Source organism: Mustelus asterias, chromosome 24, assembly GCF_964213995.1.
Source record: "Mustelus asterias chromosome 24, sMusAst1.hap1.1, whole genome shotgun sequence".
In the NCBI taxonomy this organism is placed as follows: domain Eukaryota; kingdom Metazoa; phylum Chordata; class Chondrichthyes; order Carcharhiniformes; family Triakidae; genus Mustelus; species Mustelus asterias.
The window spans coordinates 54,275,045-54,288,892 of record NC_135824.1 but is presented as its reverse complement, the minus strand read 5'-3'; the positions used below and the strand labels follow the sequence as shown (position 1 = coordinate 54,288,892).

At 50.2% G+C, this 13,848-nt stretch overlaps 1 protein-coding gene across 5 annotated transcripts in view; it reads right to left on the bottom strand.

The window, feature by feature from the left end:
• LOC144511421 (RNA-binding protein Nova-1-like) overlaps positions 1-13,848 on the bottom strand; it is a 178,717-nt gene that overhangs the window by 44,631 nt on the left and 120,238 nt on the right. For all 5 annotated transcript variants that reach the window (XM_078241760.1, XM_078241759.1, XM_078241761.1 and 2 more), the window contains exon 3: positions 12,218-12,384. In XM_078241760.1, coding sequence (XP_078097886.1) covers positions 12,218-12,384 — 167 coding nt within the window. The remainder of the gene's footprint in view (positions 1-12,217; positions 12,385-13,848) is intronic.

Genomic DNA, 13,848 nt, shown 5'->3' with positions numbered 1-13,848 from the left:
TCCCAGGCAGCGCATTCCAGATTCCCACCACCCTCTGAGTGAAAAAGATTTTTAAAAATCAAATCCCCTCTGAATCTCCTCCCCCTTGCCCCAAAACTCTGCCCCCACGTGACCCCTCAACCAAGGGGAACAGCTGCTCCCTATTCACCCATACCCCTCATAATCTTACACACCTCTACAGAAAACAATCCAAGCCTGTCCAGTCTCTCCTTACAGCTCAAAAGCTCCATCCCAGGCAACATCCTGGTAAGTCTCCTCTGTACCCGAGTGCAAGCACATCCTTCCTGTAGTGAGGTGACCAGAACTGCACACAGTAGTCCAGCTGTGGCCTAACCAATGCCCTGTACAGTTCCAACATTACCTCCCTACTTTTTGTACTCTGTGCCACGACTGATGGAAGCAAGTGTCCCACCAGTCCCCTGTACTGTTGCAGCAAAACAGCCCCTACTTTTATATCCCATCCCCCTTGTTCTTGGGGACTCTGGTGGTCACCTGAGAATGAGACACTCTCGGAGTTGCCTGCTTACACGTGTGACATCAAATCAGGACCTTGTCCACTCATTCAGGATAGGAGCACGGGCAGGTTCTCCCAGTCTCTTGGTTCCACATCTATCCCTCAATGTCACCAGATACAGACATTCATCGAATCCATACATGGAAGAAGGAGGCCATTCAGCCCATCGAGTCCGCACCGACCATAATCCCACCCAGGCCCTATCCCCATAACCCCACATATTTACCCTGCTAGTCCCACTGACACTAAGGGGCAATTTAGCACGGCCAATCCATCTAACCCGCACATCTTTGGAGTGTGGGATGAAACGGGAGCACCCGGAGGAAACCCACGCAGACACGGGGAGGACGTGCAAACTCCACACAGACAGTGACCCGAGCCGGGAATCGAACCCGGGTCCCTGGTGCTGTGAGGCAGCAGTGCTAACCCGCTGTGCCGCAATAACAGCCAGTGAATTGTGTCTGAAGTACTTTAGGGGGCGCGACAGCTAATCTGCACACAGCGAGGTGACTGTGACCCAGATTTGGAGGCAGCATGGTGACACAGTGGTTAGCGCTGCTGCCTCACAGCACCAGGGTATTGTTTCTTGCGTGCTATACAGACAAAGCATACCGTTCATAGAGAAGGAAAGGAGAGAGTGCAGAATGTAGTGTTACAGTCATAGCTAGGGTGTAGAGAAAGATCAACTTAATGCGAGGTAGGTCCATTCAAAAGTCTGACGGCAGCAGGGAAGAAGCTGTTCTTGAGTCGGTTGGTACGTGACCTCAGACTTTTGTATCTTTTTCCCGAAGGAAGAAGGTGGAAGAGAGAATGTCTGGGGTGCGTGGGGTCCTTAATTATGCTGGCTGCTTTGCCGAGGCAGTGGGAAGTGTAGACAGAGTCAATGGATGGGAGGCTGGTTTGAGTGATGGGCTGGGCTACGTTCACAACCCTTTCTTGCGGTCTTGGGCAGAGCAGGAGCCCATACCAAGCTGTGATACAACCAGAAAGAATGCTTTCTATGGTGCATCTGTAAAACCCGGCGAGAGCCGGAGCGGACATGCCAAATTTTCTTCGCCTCCCGAGAAAGTAGAGGCATTGACGGGCTTTCTTAACTAGAACGTCAGCGTGGAGGGACCAGGGCAGGTTGTTGGTGATCTGGACACCTAAAAACTTAAACATAGGTTCAGGAACATAAGAACTAGGAGCAGGGGTAAGCCATCTGGCCCCTCGGGCCTGCTCCGCCATTCAATAAGATAATGGCTGATCTTTTCGAGGACTCAGCTCCACTTACCCGCCCGCTCACCATAACCCTTAATTCCTTTACTGTTCAAAGATCTAACTATCCTAGCCTTAAAAACATTCAATGAGGTAGCCTCAACTGCTTCACTGGGCAGGGAATTCCACAGATTCACAACCCTTTGGGTGAAGAAGTTCCTCCTCAACTCAGTCCTAAATCTGCTCCCCCTTATTTTGAGGCCATGCCCCCCTAGTTCTAGTTTCACCCGCCAGTGGAAACAACCTTCCTGTTTCTATCTTATCTATTCCCTTCATAATCTTATAGGTTTCTATAAGATCTCCCCTCATTCTTCTGAATTCCAAAGAGTATAATCCCAGTCTACTCAGTCTCTCAGAAAAATTTGTCCTTCCACCCTCAATGTTACTGAACAGTGAGGTAACGCAAGCCAGGGACCCTGCTGGTTAGACTAAAACATTTATTTCTTGTATCTTTATGGAGGTGACGGTATCCCAGCATTCAGAGCAGGCACGAAAGCCCCCTATTGAGCTGATGGAGGACTTTCACTGTCCCAGTGACTGCTGGGATAGCCTGGCAACCATGGCTGCCCCCTGAGTCTCCAGCTGAAAGAGACACGGATGGACAGAACACAGAAAGCGAGGAGGAACGGACATCAGAGAAGGGAGGTTGGGAAGAATGCAAACATGTCATTTAAACCTGGGCTGAAGCAGGGGAGTGTAAAAGAGAAAGGAGAAGGGGGACGGGGAAATCTGTCAGGAATCCCACTCGCAATCTCCTCTCAAAGACGCACACGTTGGGTGAAATTACCTGGGCAGAGGCTGGAAACTCACCTCCTGATTCCCCAAAGTCTGCCCGCTATTGTCAAGGCACAGGTCAAGCGTGTGGAGGAATGCTATCTCTACAGCGAGTGGTCACGTGAGAGCGAGCTCTCGAGGGAACACAACCGGCCGCCTGGCGGGAGCAGGGGAATTATCCCCAGGAGCGTGAGCAGAGCACAAGTGTTGAAGTATCATAGAATCCCTACAGTGCAGACAGATCCAAAAGATGTGCAGGTGGATTGGCCATGCTAAATTGCCCCTTGGTGTCCAAAGATGTGCAGGTTAGGTGGATTGGCCATGCTAAATTGCCCCTTGGTGTCCAAAGATGTGCAGGTTAGGTGGATTGACCATGCTAAATTGCCCCTTGGTGTCCAAAGATGTGCAGGTTAGGTGGATTGGCCAAGCTAAATTGCCCCTTGGTGTCCAAAGATGTTCAGTTTAGGTGGATTGGCCAAACTAAATTGCCCCTTAGTGTCCAAAGATGTGCAGGTTAGGTGGATTGGCCATGCTAAATTGCCCCTTGGTGTCCAAAGATGTGCAGGTTAGATGGATTGGCCAAGCTAAATTGCCCCTTGGTGTCCAAAGATGTGCAGGTTAGGTGGATTGGCCATGCTAAATTGCCCCTTGGTGTCCAAAGATGTGCAGGTTAGATGGATTGGCCAAGCTAAATTGCCCCTTGGTGTCCAAAGATGTGCAGGTTAGATGGATTGGCCATGCTAAATTTCCCCTTAGTGTCCAAAGATGTACAGGTTAGGTGGATTGGCCATGCTAAATTGTCCCTTGGTGTCCAAAGATGTGCAGGTTAGGTGGATTGGCCAAGCTAAATTGCCCCTTGGTGTCCAAAGATGTACAGGTTAGGTGGATTGGCCAAGCTAAATTGCCCCTTGGTGTCCAAAGATGTACAGGTTAGGTGGATTGGCCATGCTAAATTGCCCCTTAGTGTCCAAAGATGGGCAGGTTCGGTGGATTGGCCATGCTAAATTTCCCCTTGGTGTCCAAAGATATGCAGGTTAGGTGGATTGGCCATGCTAAATTGCCCCTTAGTGTCCAAAGATATGCAGGTTAGGTGGATTGGCCATGCTGAATTGCCCCTTAGTGTCAGGGGGACTAGCTGGGTAAATATTTAGGGTTACAGGGATAGGGCCTGGGTGGGGGATTGTTTTCGGCGTGGGCTCGATGGGCCGAAAGGCTGCTGATTCTATGAGTGTAGAAAACAATTGTTGGGATGATTAGCGCGAGAATGTGGGGGGCGGGGTGGGGATGGGGGGGGGGGGGGGGGGGGGTGCGGTGTGGAATGAGGAAACTGGAGAGCCGGTGTGTCTGGCCTCTGAATCGGTGGTTGGACGAGAGGACCCGGTGATGGTGGATCTGTTTTTACTGCGGCTTCCTGAGAGAACGCTGTGGCCTCTTTTCATCAGCTGCTGGCCTGGGCTCCTCTAATTAGATCGATAGCTGGCGAGTGACCCTGGTGACCCGGGCATGATTGATCATTCCGAAGTGCACAATGCAGCATCTGCAGTGGGGGTCGGGGTGGGGGTGCTGGGGGGGAGGGGGGGGACGACGGACTGCGTGTGTGAGGGAGAGAGGGAGAGGGGCGGCGGGCGGGGGGCTGGCTTGGTGGAATTATTCACCATCGCAAGGCTCGTTCGATATCCTCCAGCCAGGTTGCTGCAATGTTGGGAACTAACTCAAAGCAAGGCGAAAGCAGAGTAACGACACACTGCAGATCTTAAAGAAAAGATAACGGCGACTCTCTCTCTCTCTCTCTCCCTGCGTTGCTGAGTGAGCTCAGTGATCTGTGTTGGCTGCCTTCTGCTCTGACTGCAGAACTCACAGGCACCCGACAAAAGAGAACAGGTTCCATATCATCGCAGTTAAACCTCCTCCTCCCCGACCTTGGCCTATCTTTTCACCTGCTAACGTCACCGCTTGTATATGGAGTATAGGAGGGTTCTGAGACCAGTCTTTTCCTTAATCCGGGTTTACTCCCAAAATGGTGGCACAAAGCCACCATGTCTACTTGTTCCTCCGGCCTCCCCAATTCACACTGTCCCACAACACCCGGTGTGAACTGGTTGACAGACAACCCGAACAGGCGCCGGAGTGCGGCGACTCGGGGATTATCACGGTAACTTCATTGCAGTGTTAATGTAAGCCTTACTTGCGACACTGATAAATAAACTTAAACTAAACACATTCCCTCACCTTTGAGGGGAGGCAGTGTCTTGCTGGTATTGTCACTGGACTAGTGACCCATAGGCCCAGAGCAAGATCTGGGGGACCCGGGTTCGAATCCCGCAGATGGTGGAATTTGAATTCAATTTTAAAACTCTGGAATTTTAACTTTTAGATTAGGAATCTACTGATGACCATGAAACCATTGTCGGAAAAACCCATCTGGTTCACTAATGTCCCTTTAGGGAAGGAAATCTGCTGACCTTACCTGGTCTGGCCTACATGTGACTCCAGAGCAATGTGGTTGACTCTCAACTGCCCTCGGGCAACTAGGGATGGGCAATAAATGTTGGGACAGCCAGAGATGCCCACATCCCCTGAGCGCATTAAAGAATTCCCAATATTCCGGAGTAAAGGCACCAATTGTACTGGTTCCCCATCCCGCCCCACCCTGCACCACAACACCCGGTGTGAACTGGTTTGCAGACAAATGTAATAATTCCCACATCTTCCCCCGGTTTCTCGTAGCTGCTTCAGTTACCAGCCCCGTCGCAGTGGGATTTCACGTCAACATGCTTCCAGATCCTAGCGCTATGGCATTCCCTCTTTAAAAACTCATCCGCCTCCTTGGAAAATCTCCTCAGAACCCAGTCCTGTCCCCAGGTTTGAGGACGCACTCCCTCCGATTGGGATACGGGAAGCTCAGGGTCGAGCCCATCCAGGTGTTTTTGTCACCTCCAGGCCTAGATATGCCTGCCCAGCCTCCAGTGCCCCACAGCACCCCACGCCTCTCCCTTCACCGTAACCCACCGTCTGCACATTCTCCCCGTGTCTGCGTAGGTTCCCTCCGGGTGCTCTGGTTTCCTCCCACAGTCCAAAGATGTGTAGGTTCGTTGGATTGGCCATGCTAAATTGTCCCTTAGTGTCCAAAGATGTGCAGGTTAGGTGGTTTGGCCATGCTAAATTGTCCCTTAGTGTCCAAAGTTGTGCAGGTTAGGTGGATTGGCCATGCTAAATTGTCCCTTAGTGTCCAAAGATGTGCAGGTTAGGTGGATTGGTCATGCTAAATTGTCCCTTAGTGTCCAAGGTTGTGCAGGTTAGGTGGATTGGCCATGTTAAATTGTCCCTTAGTGTCCAAAGATGTGCAGGTTAGGTGGTTTGGCCATGTTAAATTGCCCCTTAGTGTCCAAAGATGTGCAGGTTAGGTGGATTGGCCATGCTAAATTGTCCCTTAGTGTCCAAAGTTGTGCAGGTTAGGTGGATTGGCCATGTTAAATTGTCCCTTAGTGTCCAAAGATGTGCAGGTTAGGTGGATTGGCCATGCTAAATTGTCCCTTAGTGTCCAAAGATGTGTAGGTTAGGTGGATTGGCCATGCTAAATTGCCCCACAGTGTCCAAAGATGTTTATGTAGGTTAGGTGGATTGGCCATGCTAAATTGCCCCTTAGTGTCCAAAGATGTGCAGGTTAGGTGGATTGGCCATGCTAAATTGTCCCTTAGTGTCCAAAGATGTGTAGGTTAGGTGGATTGGCCATGCTAAATTGTCCCTTAGTGTCCAAAGATGTGCAGGTTAGGTGGATTGGCCATGCTAAATTGTCCCTTAGTGTCCAAAGATGTGTAGGTTAGGTGGATTGGCCATGCTAAATTGCCCCACAGTATCCAAAGATGTGCAGGTTAAGTGGATTGGCCATGCTAAATTGCCCCTTAGTGTCCAAACATGTGCAGGTTAGGTGGATTGGCCATGCTAAATTGCCCCTTAGTGTCAGGGAGATTAGCAGGGTAAATACAAGGGGTTATGGGATAGGGGCTGGATGGAACTATTGTCGGTGCAGGCTCGATGGGTCAAATGGCCTCTTTCCGCACTGGAGGGATTCTATAAAGTTGTTCACCTCAGATTCTCCCTGTGAGAATGAGTACCACGTTCTCACCACTCCCTGGGGTAGAGAGGTATCTCCGGAATATTCCTCATTGTATTTATTACTGACAACCTGAGATTTTTATCCTCCCACGTCAAGAGTTGGTTAAAGTCTGCCTGGCTTGCTGGTGGGGGCAGTAGTCTATGGGGAGATGGTGGTCGGGCCTACACATGATTCCAGATCCCCAGCCTTGCTTTACCGCCCCTGAAATGGCCGAATCAGCCCCTCAGATCAGCATCGTCATGGGATCACAAACCTTACCGGAAAATAAAGATATCTATCGATTGGAGAAACTTGGTACTGGAGGGTTGCAGCTCCAGACTGCCCTGGAGCAGAGCTCCCCAGTCCTTGCAACATGGCTTCTCGATGATTCTCTCGGGAAAAGGACCCCACTCTCTGGAGTGCTCACTCGCTCTCAGTTTCCAATGCTCCCTCAAGTCAGGTGACAGCTGAGCTGTCTTAAAAGTTGACAGGCCCCACATACACAATAAATTAAAGTTTATTTATTAGTGTCGTCAGTCGGCTGGCATTAACACTGCAATGAGGGGACTGTGAAAATCGTTGGGGGTCAGAGGTGAGGAAGCTATACCCTGTGTTTTTGGAGGGGAAAGGAGGAGAGTGGCACTAAGTTGGCCACTCACTGGGAGAGCTGGACCAGATCTGATTGGCCGAATGGCCTCCTTCTGCTCCTCTGTACCGAGCATAAATGCTGGGACAGGATCAGTTGGCCCCAATGGCCTCTTCCTCGGTCTCATTTCCCAGAGCGATTGTTGGAAGGAAACCATCCATTTGACCCCCCCCCCCCAGAAATTCACCCAGTTGCGGGAATCCAGATGGCTCTAACCTCCCTTAATGTGGGTGAATCAAAGCACCGAGGGGGAACCGGTGCGGCTGATGGATTCTTGCAGCTTCCGAGCAGCTGAGAGGCTCAATCACTGCGGACATCTCCGCGTCCCGAGTGCAGCTTCCTCAGAGGGGAAACCAGCCGGCCCGACCTCACCGGAAAAGCTCAACTCGCATTCACTGACAGGAGAAGCTGCCACTTCCTGCGAGGATTGTGGCCACTTCCTGCGGGGAAGCCAGCTTTGCCAGCTGGGGTGACCGGGGTCAGAGGTTGAGCGGAAAGCGGGCAGTCCGGAGGAAGTGACACCTCCGACGGGACAAAGTGCAACAAGGGAGTAAGGAATGACAGCAGAATAAATCTCGTCGATGCAGCTGGAACCTTGATTAAAGGTTCATGGTCACCCCCGAGAGGTTTTCCCTCTCCCTGCCTCTCACTCTGATAGAGTCAGAGAATCCCCATAGCGCAGGAAGAGGCCATTCGGCCCTTCGAGTCTGCACTGACAGCAATCCCATCCAGGCCCTATCCCCGGATGTGTTTAATGTTAATCCCCTAAGGGGCCATTTAGCATGGCCAATCCCTCTCGCCTGCACATCTTTAGATATTTCTTTCTCTCTCCCTCTCCTTCGCTCTCTCTCTCTCTCCCCCCATCTCTCTCTTTCTCTCTCCCCTCTTTCTCTATGTCCTTCCCTCTCTCTCCCTCCCCTTGCTCTCCCACTCCCCCCCTCACTCTTCCTTTCCCTCCGTCCTCCATCCATCCCTCACTTACCCTCAACTGAATCTGGTTAATCGGGAATGGAAGAGAGATACTTACCTACCCTGCAAGGAGTTGAGGAAGGGGCAGCGCTCCGAAAGCTCGTGCTACCAAATATATCTCATAGAAATCATAGAAACCCTACAGTACAGAAAGAGGCCATTCGGCCCATCGAGTCTGCACCGACCACAGCCCCACCCAGGCCCTACCCCCATATCCCTACATATTTTACCCGCTAATCCCTCTAACCTACGCATCTCGGGACACTAAGGGGCAATTTTAATCATGGCCAATCAACCTAACCCGCACATCTTTGGGATGTGGGAGGAAACCGGAGCACCCGGAGGAAACCCACGCAGACACGAGGAGAATGTGCAAACTCCACACAGACAGTGACCTAAGCTGGGAATCGAACCCAGGTCCCTGGAGCTGTGAAGCAACAGTGCTAAACACTGTGCTACCGTGCTGCCCAATACCTGTTGGACTTTAACCTGGTGTTGTGAGACTCCTTACTGTGCCCACCCCAGTCCAACGCCGGCAACTCCACATCAGGAGTTGTTGTCTTCACAGAATCATAAAATCCCTACAATGCAGAAGGAGGTCTATCGGGTCCGCACTGACTTTCCCAGGCTCAACCCCTCTGTCCTCTCCCTGTAACTCCAGGCATTTAATCTAACTAATCCCCTGAAACTGCACATCTTTGGACACTAAGTGGCAATTTAGCATGGCCAATCCACCTAACCTACACATATGCTGCAACTGTACAGGACCTTGGTGAGACCACATTTGGAATATTGTGTGCAGTTCTGGTCACCTCACTATAAGAAGGATGTGGAAGCGCTGGAAAGAGTGCAGAGGAGATTTACCAGGATGCTGCCTGGTTTGGAGGGTAGGTCTTATGAGGAAAGGTTGAGGGAGCTGGGGCTGTTCTCTCTGGAGCAGAGGAGGCTGAGGGGAGACTTAATAGAGGTTTATAAAATGATGAAGGGGATAGATAGCGTGAACTTTCAAAGACTATTTCCTCGGGTGGATGGAGCTATTACAAGGGGGCATAACTATAGGGTTCGTGGTGGGAGATATAGGAAGGATATCAGAGGTAGGTTCTTTACGCAGAGAGTGGTTGGGGTGTGGAATGGACTGCCTGCAGTGCTAGTGGAGTCAGACACTTTAGGAACATTTAAGCGGTTATTGGATAGGCACATGGAGCACACCAGGATGATAGGGAGTGGGATAGCTTGATCTTGGTTTCAGATAAAGCTCAGCACAACATCGTGGGCCGAAGGACCTGTTCTGTGCTGTACTGTTCTATGTTCTATCTTTGAAGACTAAGGGGCAATTTAGCATGGCCAATCCACCGAACCCGCACATCTTTGGACTGTGGTTGACTCTCAACTGCCCTCTGAAATGGCCGAGGGAGACGCTAAGTTCAAGGGGCAATTAGGGATGGGCAATAAATACTGACCCAGCCGGCGACACCCACGTCCCATCAAAGAATAAAAATTATCTTCCTCTCCACCAGCCCTCTCAAGAAGTGACCCACCCACTTTAACGAAAGGGCACCAAACTCAGTAAGTAATCCTCTGCCCAAATTCTAGACCAACGTTTCTTTTACTGATTTGTGGGACATGGGCGTCGCTGGCTGGCCAGCATTTATTGCCCATCCCTAGTTGCCCTTGGAGGGCAGTTAAGAGTCAACCACATTGCCGTGGCTCTGGAGTCACATGTAGGCCAGACCGGGTAAGGATGGCAGATTTCCTTCCCTAAAGGACATTAGTGAACCAGATGGGTTTTTCCGACAATGGTTTCATGGTCATCAGTAGATCCTTAACTCCAGATATTTTTTATTGAATTCAAATTCCACCATCTGCCGTGGCGGGATTCGAACCCGAGTCCCCAGAACATTAGTTGAGTTTCTGGATTAATAGTCTAGCGATAATACCACTAGACCATCGCCTCACACAGTCTGAAAGACGTGCTGGTTAGGGTGCATTGGCCGTGCTAAATTCTCCCTCGGTGTACCCGAACAGGCGCAGGAGTGTGGCGACTAGGGGATTTTTACAGTAACTTCATTGCAGTGTTAATGTAAGCCTTACTTGTGACACTACTGATAAACTTTTTTAAAAAAGATACAAAAGTCTGAAGTCACGTACCAACCGACTCAAGAACAGCTTCTTCCCTGCTGCCGTCAGAGTTTTGAATGGACCTATCTCATATTAAGTTGACCTTTCTCTACACCCTAGCTATGGCTGTAACACTACATTCTGCACCCTCTCCTTTCCTTCTCCCCTATGTATTCTATGAACAGTATGCCTTGTCTGTCTAGCGCACAAAAAACAATACTTTTCACTGTATGCTAATGCACTTGACAATAAATCAAATCAAAAATATGCATTCATGTATACACAGACACACATTCACACATGTACACACACATACACTCTCGTACACACATACACTCAGAATCATAGAATCCCTACAGTGCAGAGGGAGGCCATTTGGCCCATCGAGTCTGCACCGACCACAATCCTGCCCAGGCCCTATCTCCTTAACCCCATCTATTTACCCTGCTGGTCCCCCTAACACCAAGGGACAATTTAGCATGGCCAATCCACCTAACCTACACATCTTTGGAGTATGGGAGGAAACGGAGCACCCGGAGGGAGTCCCTGCAGACATGGGGAGGACATGCAGACTCCCCACAGACAGTGGCCCGAGGCTGGAATTGAACCCGGGTCCCTAGCGCTGTGAGGCAGCAGTGCTAACCACTGTGCCACCGTGCTGCCGTCCGTGTACACATGTACACACACACACACATCTACATACACACTCATGTATACACAGACACACACCTGTACACGCACGCACACACGTACACATATCCGCACACATGTACACATACATGAACACACGTACACATATCCGCACACATGTACACATATCCGCACACATGTACACATACACGCACACACGTACACGTACACGCACACATGTACACATGCACGCACACATGTACATATGCACGTACACATACATGCACACACGTACACATATCCGCACACACATACACATATCCGCACACACGTACACATACACGCACACACGTACACATATCCGCACACGCGTACACATATCTGCACACATGTACACATATCCGCACACACGTACACATACACGCACACACGTACACATACACGCACACACGTACACATATCCGCACATACGTACACATATACGCACACACGTACACATATCCGCACACACGTACACATATCCGCACACACGTACACATACACGCACACACATACACATACACGCACACGCGTACACATATCCGCACATACGTACACATATACGCACACACGTACACATATCCGCACACCCGTACACATACATGCACACACGTACACATATCCGCACACACGTACACATATACGCACACACGTACACATAACCGCGCACACGTACACATACATGCACACACGTACACATATCCGCACACACGTACACATATCCACACACACGTACACATACACGCACACATGTACACATACACGCACACACATACACATATCCGCACACACGTACACATACACGTACACACGTACACATACACACGTACACATATCCGCACACACGTACACATACACGCACACACGTACACATATACGCACACACGCACACATACACGCACACACGTACACATACACGCACACACGTACACATACACGTACACATATACATACACACGTTCACATACGCACACACGTACACATACGCACACACGTACACACACACGTACACATATACACACACACGTACACATATACACACACACGTACACATATACACACACACGTACACATACGCACACACATACTCCTTTGATGCCACGCGGACTATTTAGCCAGGGCGGCATTCTGACCGTAAACCCGGTCTGAACAGAAATAAAAGTGTGAAACTCACTTGCTTGATGCGGTCTGGGTTCACGTTGGTCTGAGGCTGGAGAATGTTGACAGGTTCAGTCTTGCCCACATTCTGCGGCATTTCCCGGACCTTCTCCGCGATGAAGTCGTGGACCGCGTTCAGCGCTTCCACCGTCCCCTGGATCAGACATACCCGTTCTGTGGTGCCTGGAAAAGGGAACCCGGAAAAAACCAAAGGTCAAAACTCACACGTTAGACGTGAACATGTTCAGAGTTAGCATCCGGTCCGATTCTTCATCCACTTGGACCTGGGAAGCCTCAAATCCCCATTCAAAGGCAACATTCACATTTTGCTTTGACGGAGCTCTGCTATTAACACATTGTGCTATCTTACCCTTATGCTGCTATTAACACCTGCCTTAGTCTTTACCACGACCATTAACGCTCCCTTTGTCCTGTGTCTGTGACATCTTTTAAGAGACTCCTGGATGAGTACATGGATGGAGGGTTATCGGTAGGTCTAGAAGGTAGGGATGTGTTCGGCACAACTTGTGGGCCGTAGGACCTGTTTGTGCTGTAGTTTTTCTATGTTCTATCTCTTGTCCAATCTCTCCTTGGCTCTCACCCATCCCTAACCTTTTATTTTGCTCTATCATCCTCTCTTTAAACAATACAAAACCCATCACATTTCTCTCTTCAGCTCTAAAGAAGAGTCACACGGACTCCAAACATTAACTCTGTTTCTCTCTCCACAGACGCTGAGATTTTTCAGTTTTCATTTCCAGCAATGTTCTCAATTCCTTTGGCCTGAATTCCTGAACCTGTCTCCGAGAATGGTGTCTAAACCAGCTGTGCAGCTTCCGCATTGGTCAAGGCCGGTTAGCATCTGGATTCAGATTCTTTGACCAAACAAACGATCGCACGCTCGATCCTGCTGAAAGGCAGCTACGATTGGAGTGACCGATCCTTTTTGAGGAGGGGGAGGGGGGGGTTCCATCCCAAGTCATGTAAAGACTCTGTGTAAGTTCTACATGTCTACGCACACACACTCATACGCACACACGCTCATACGCACACACACTCATACGCACACACGCTCATACGCACACACGCTCATACGCACACACACTCATACGCACACACGCTCATACGCACACACACTCATACGCACACACGCTCATACGCACACACACTCATACGCACACACGCTCATACGCACACACTCATACGCACACACACTCATACGCACACACGCTCATACGCACACACACTCATACGCACACACACTCATACGCACACAGGCTCATACGCACACACTCATACGCACACACACTCATACGCACACACGCTCATACGCACACACACTCATACGCACACACACTCATACGCACACACGCTCATACGCACACACACTCATACGCACACACACTCATACGCACACACGCTCATACGCACACACACTCATACGCACACACACTCATACGCACACACGCTCATACGCACACACACTCATACGCACACACACTCATACGCACACACGCTCATACGCACACACTCATACGCACACACACTCATACGCACACACGCTCATACGCACACACACTCATACGCACACACACTCATACGCACACACGCTCATACGCACACACACTCATACGCACACACACTCAT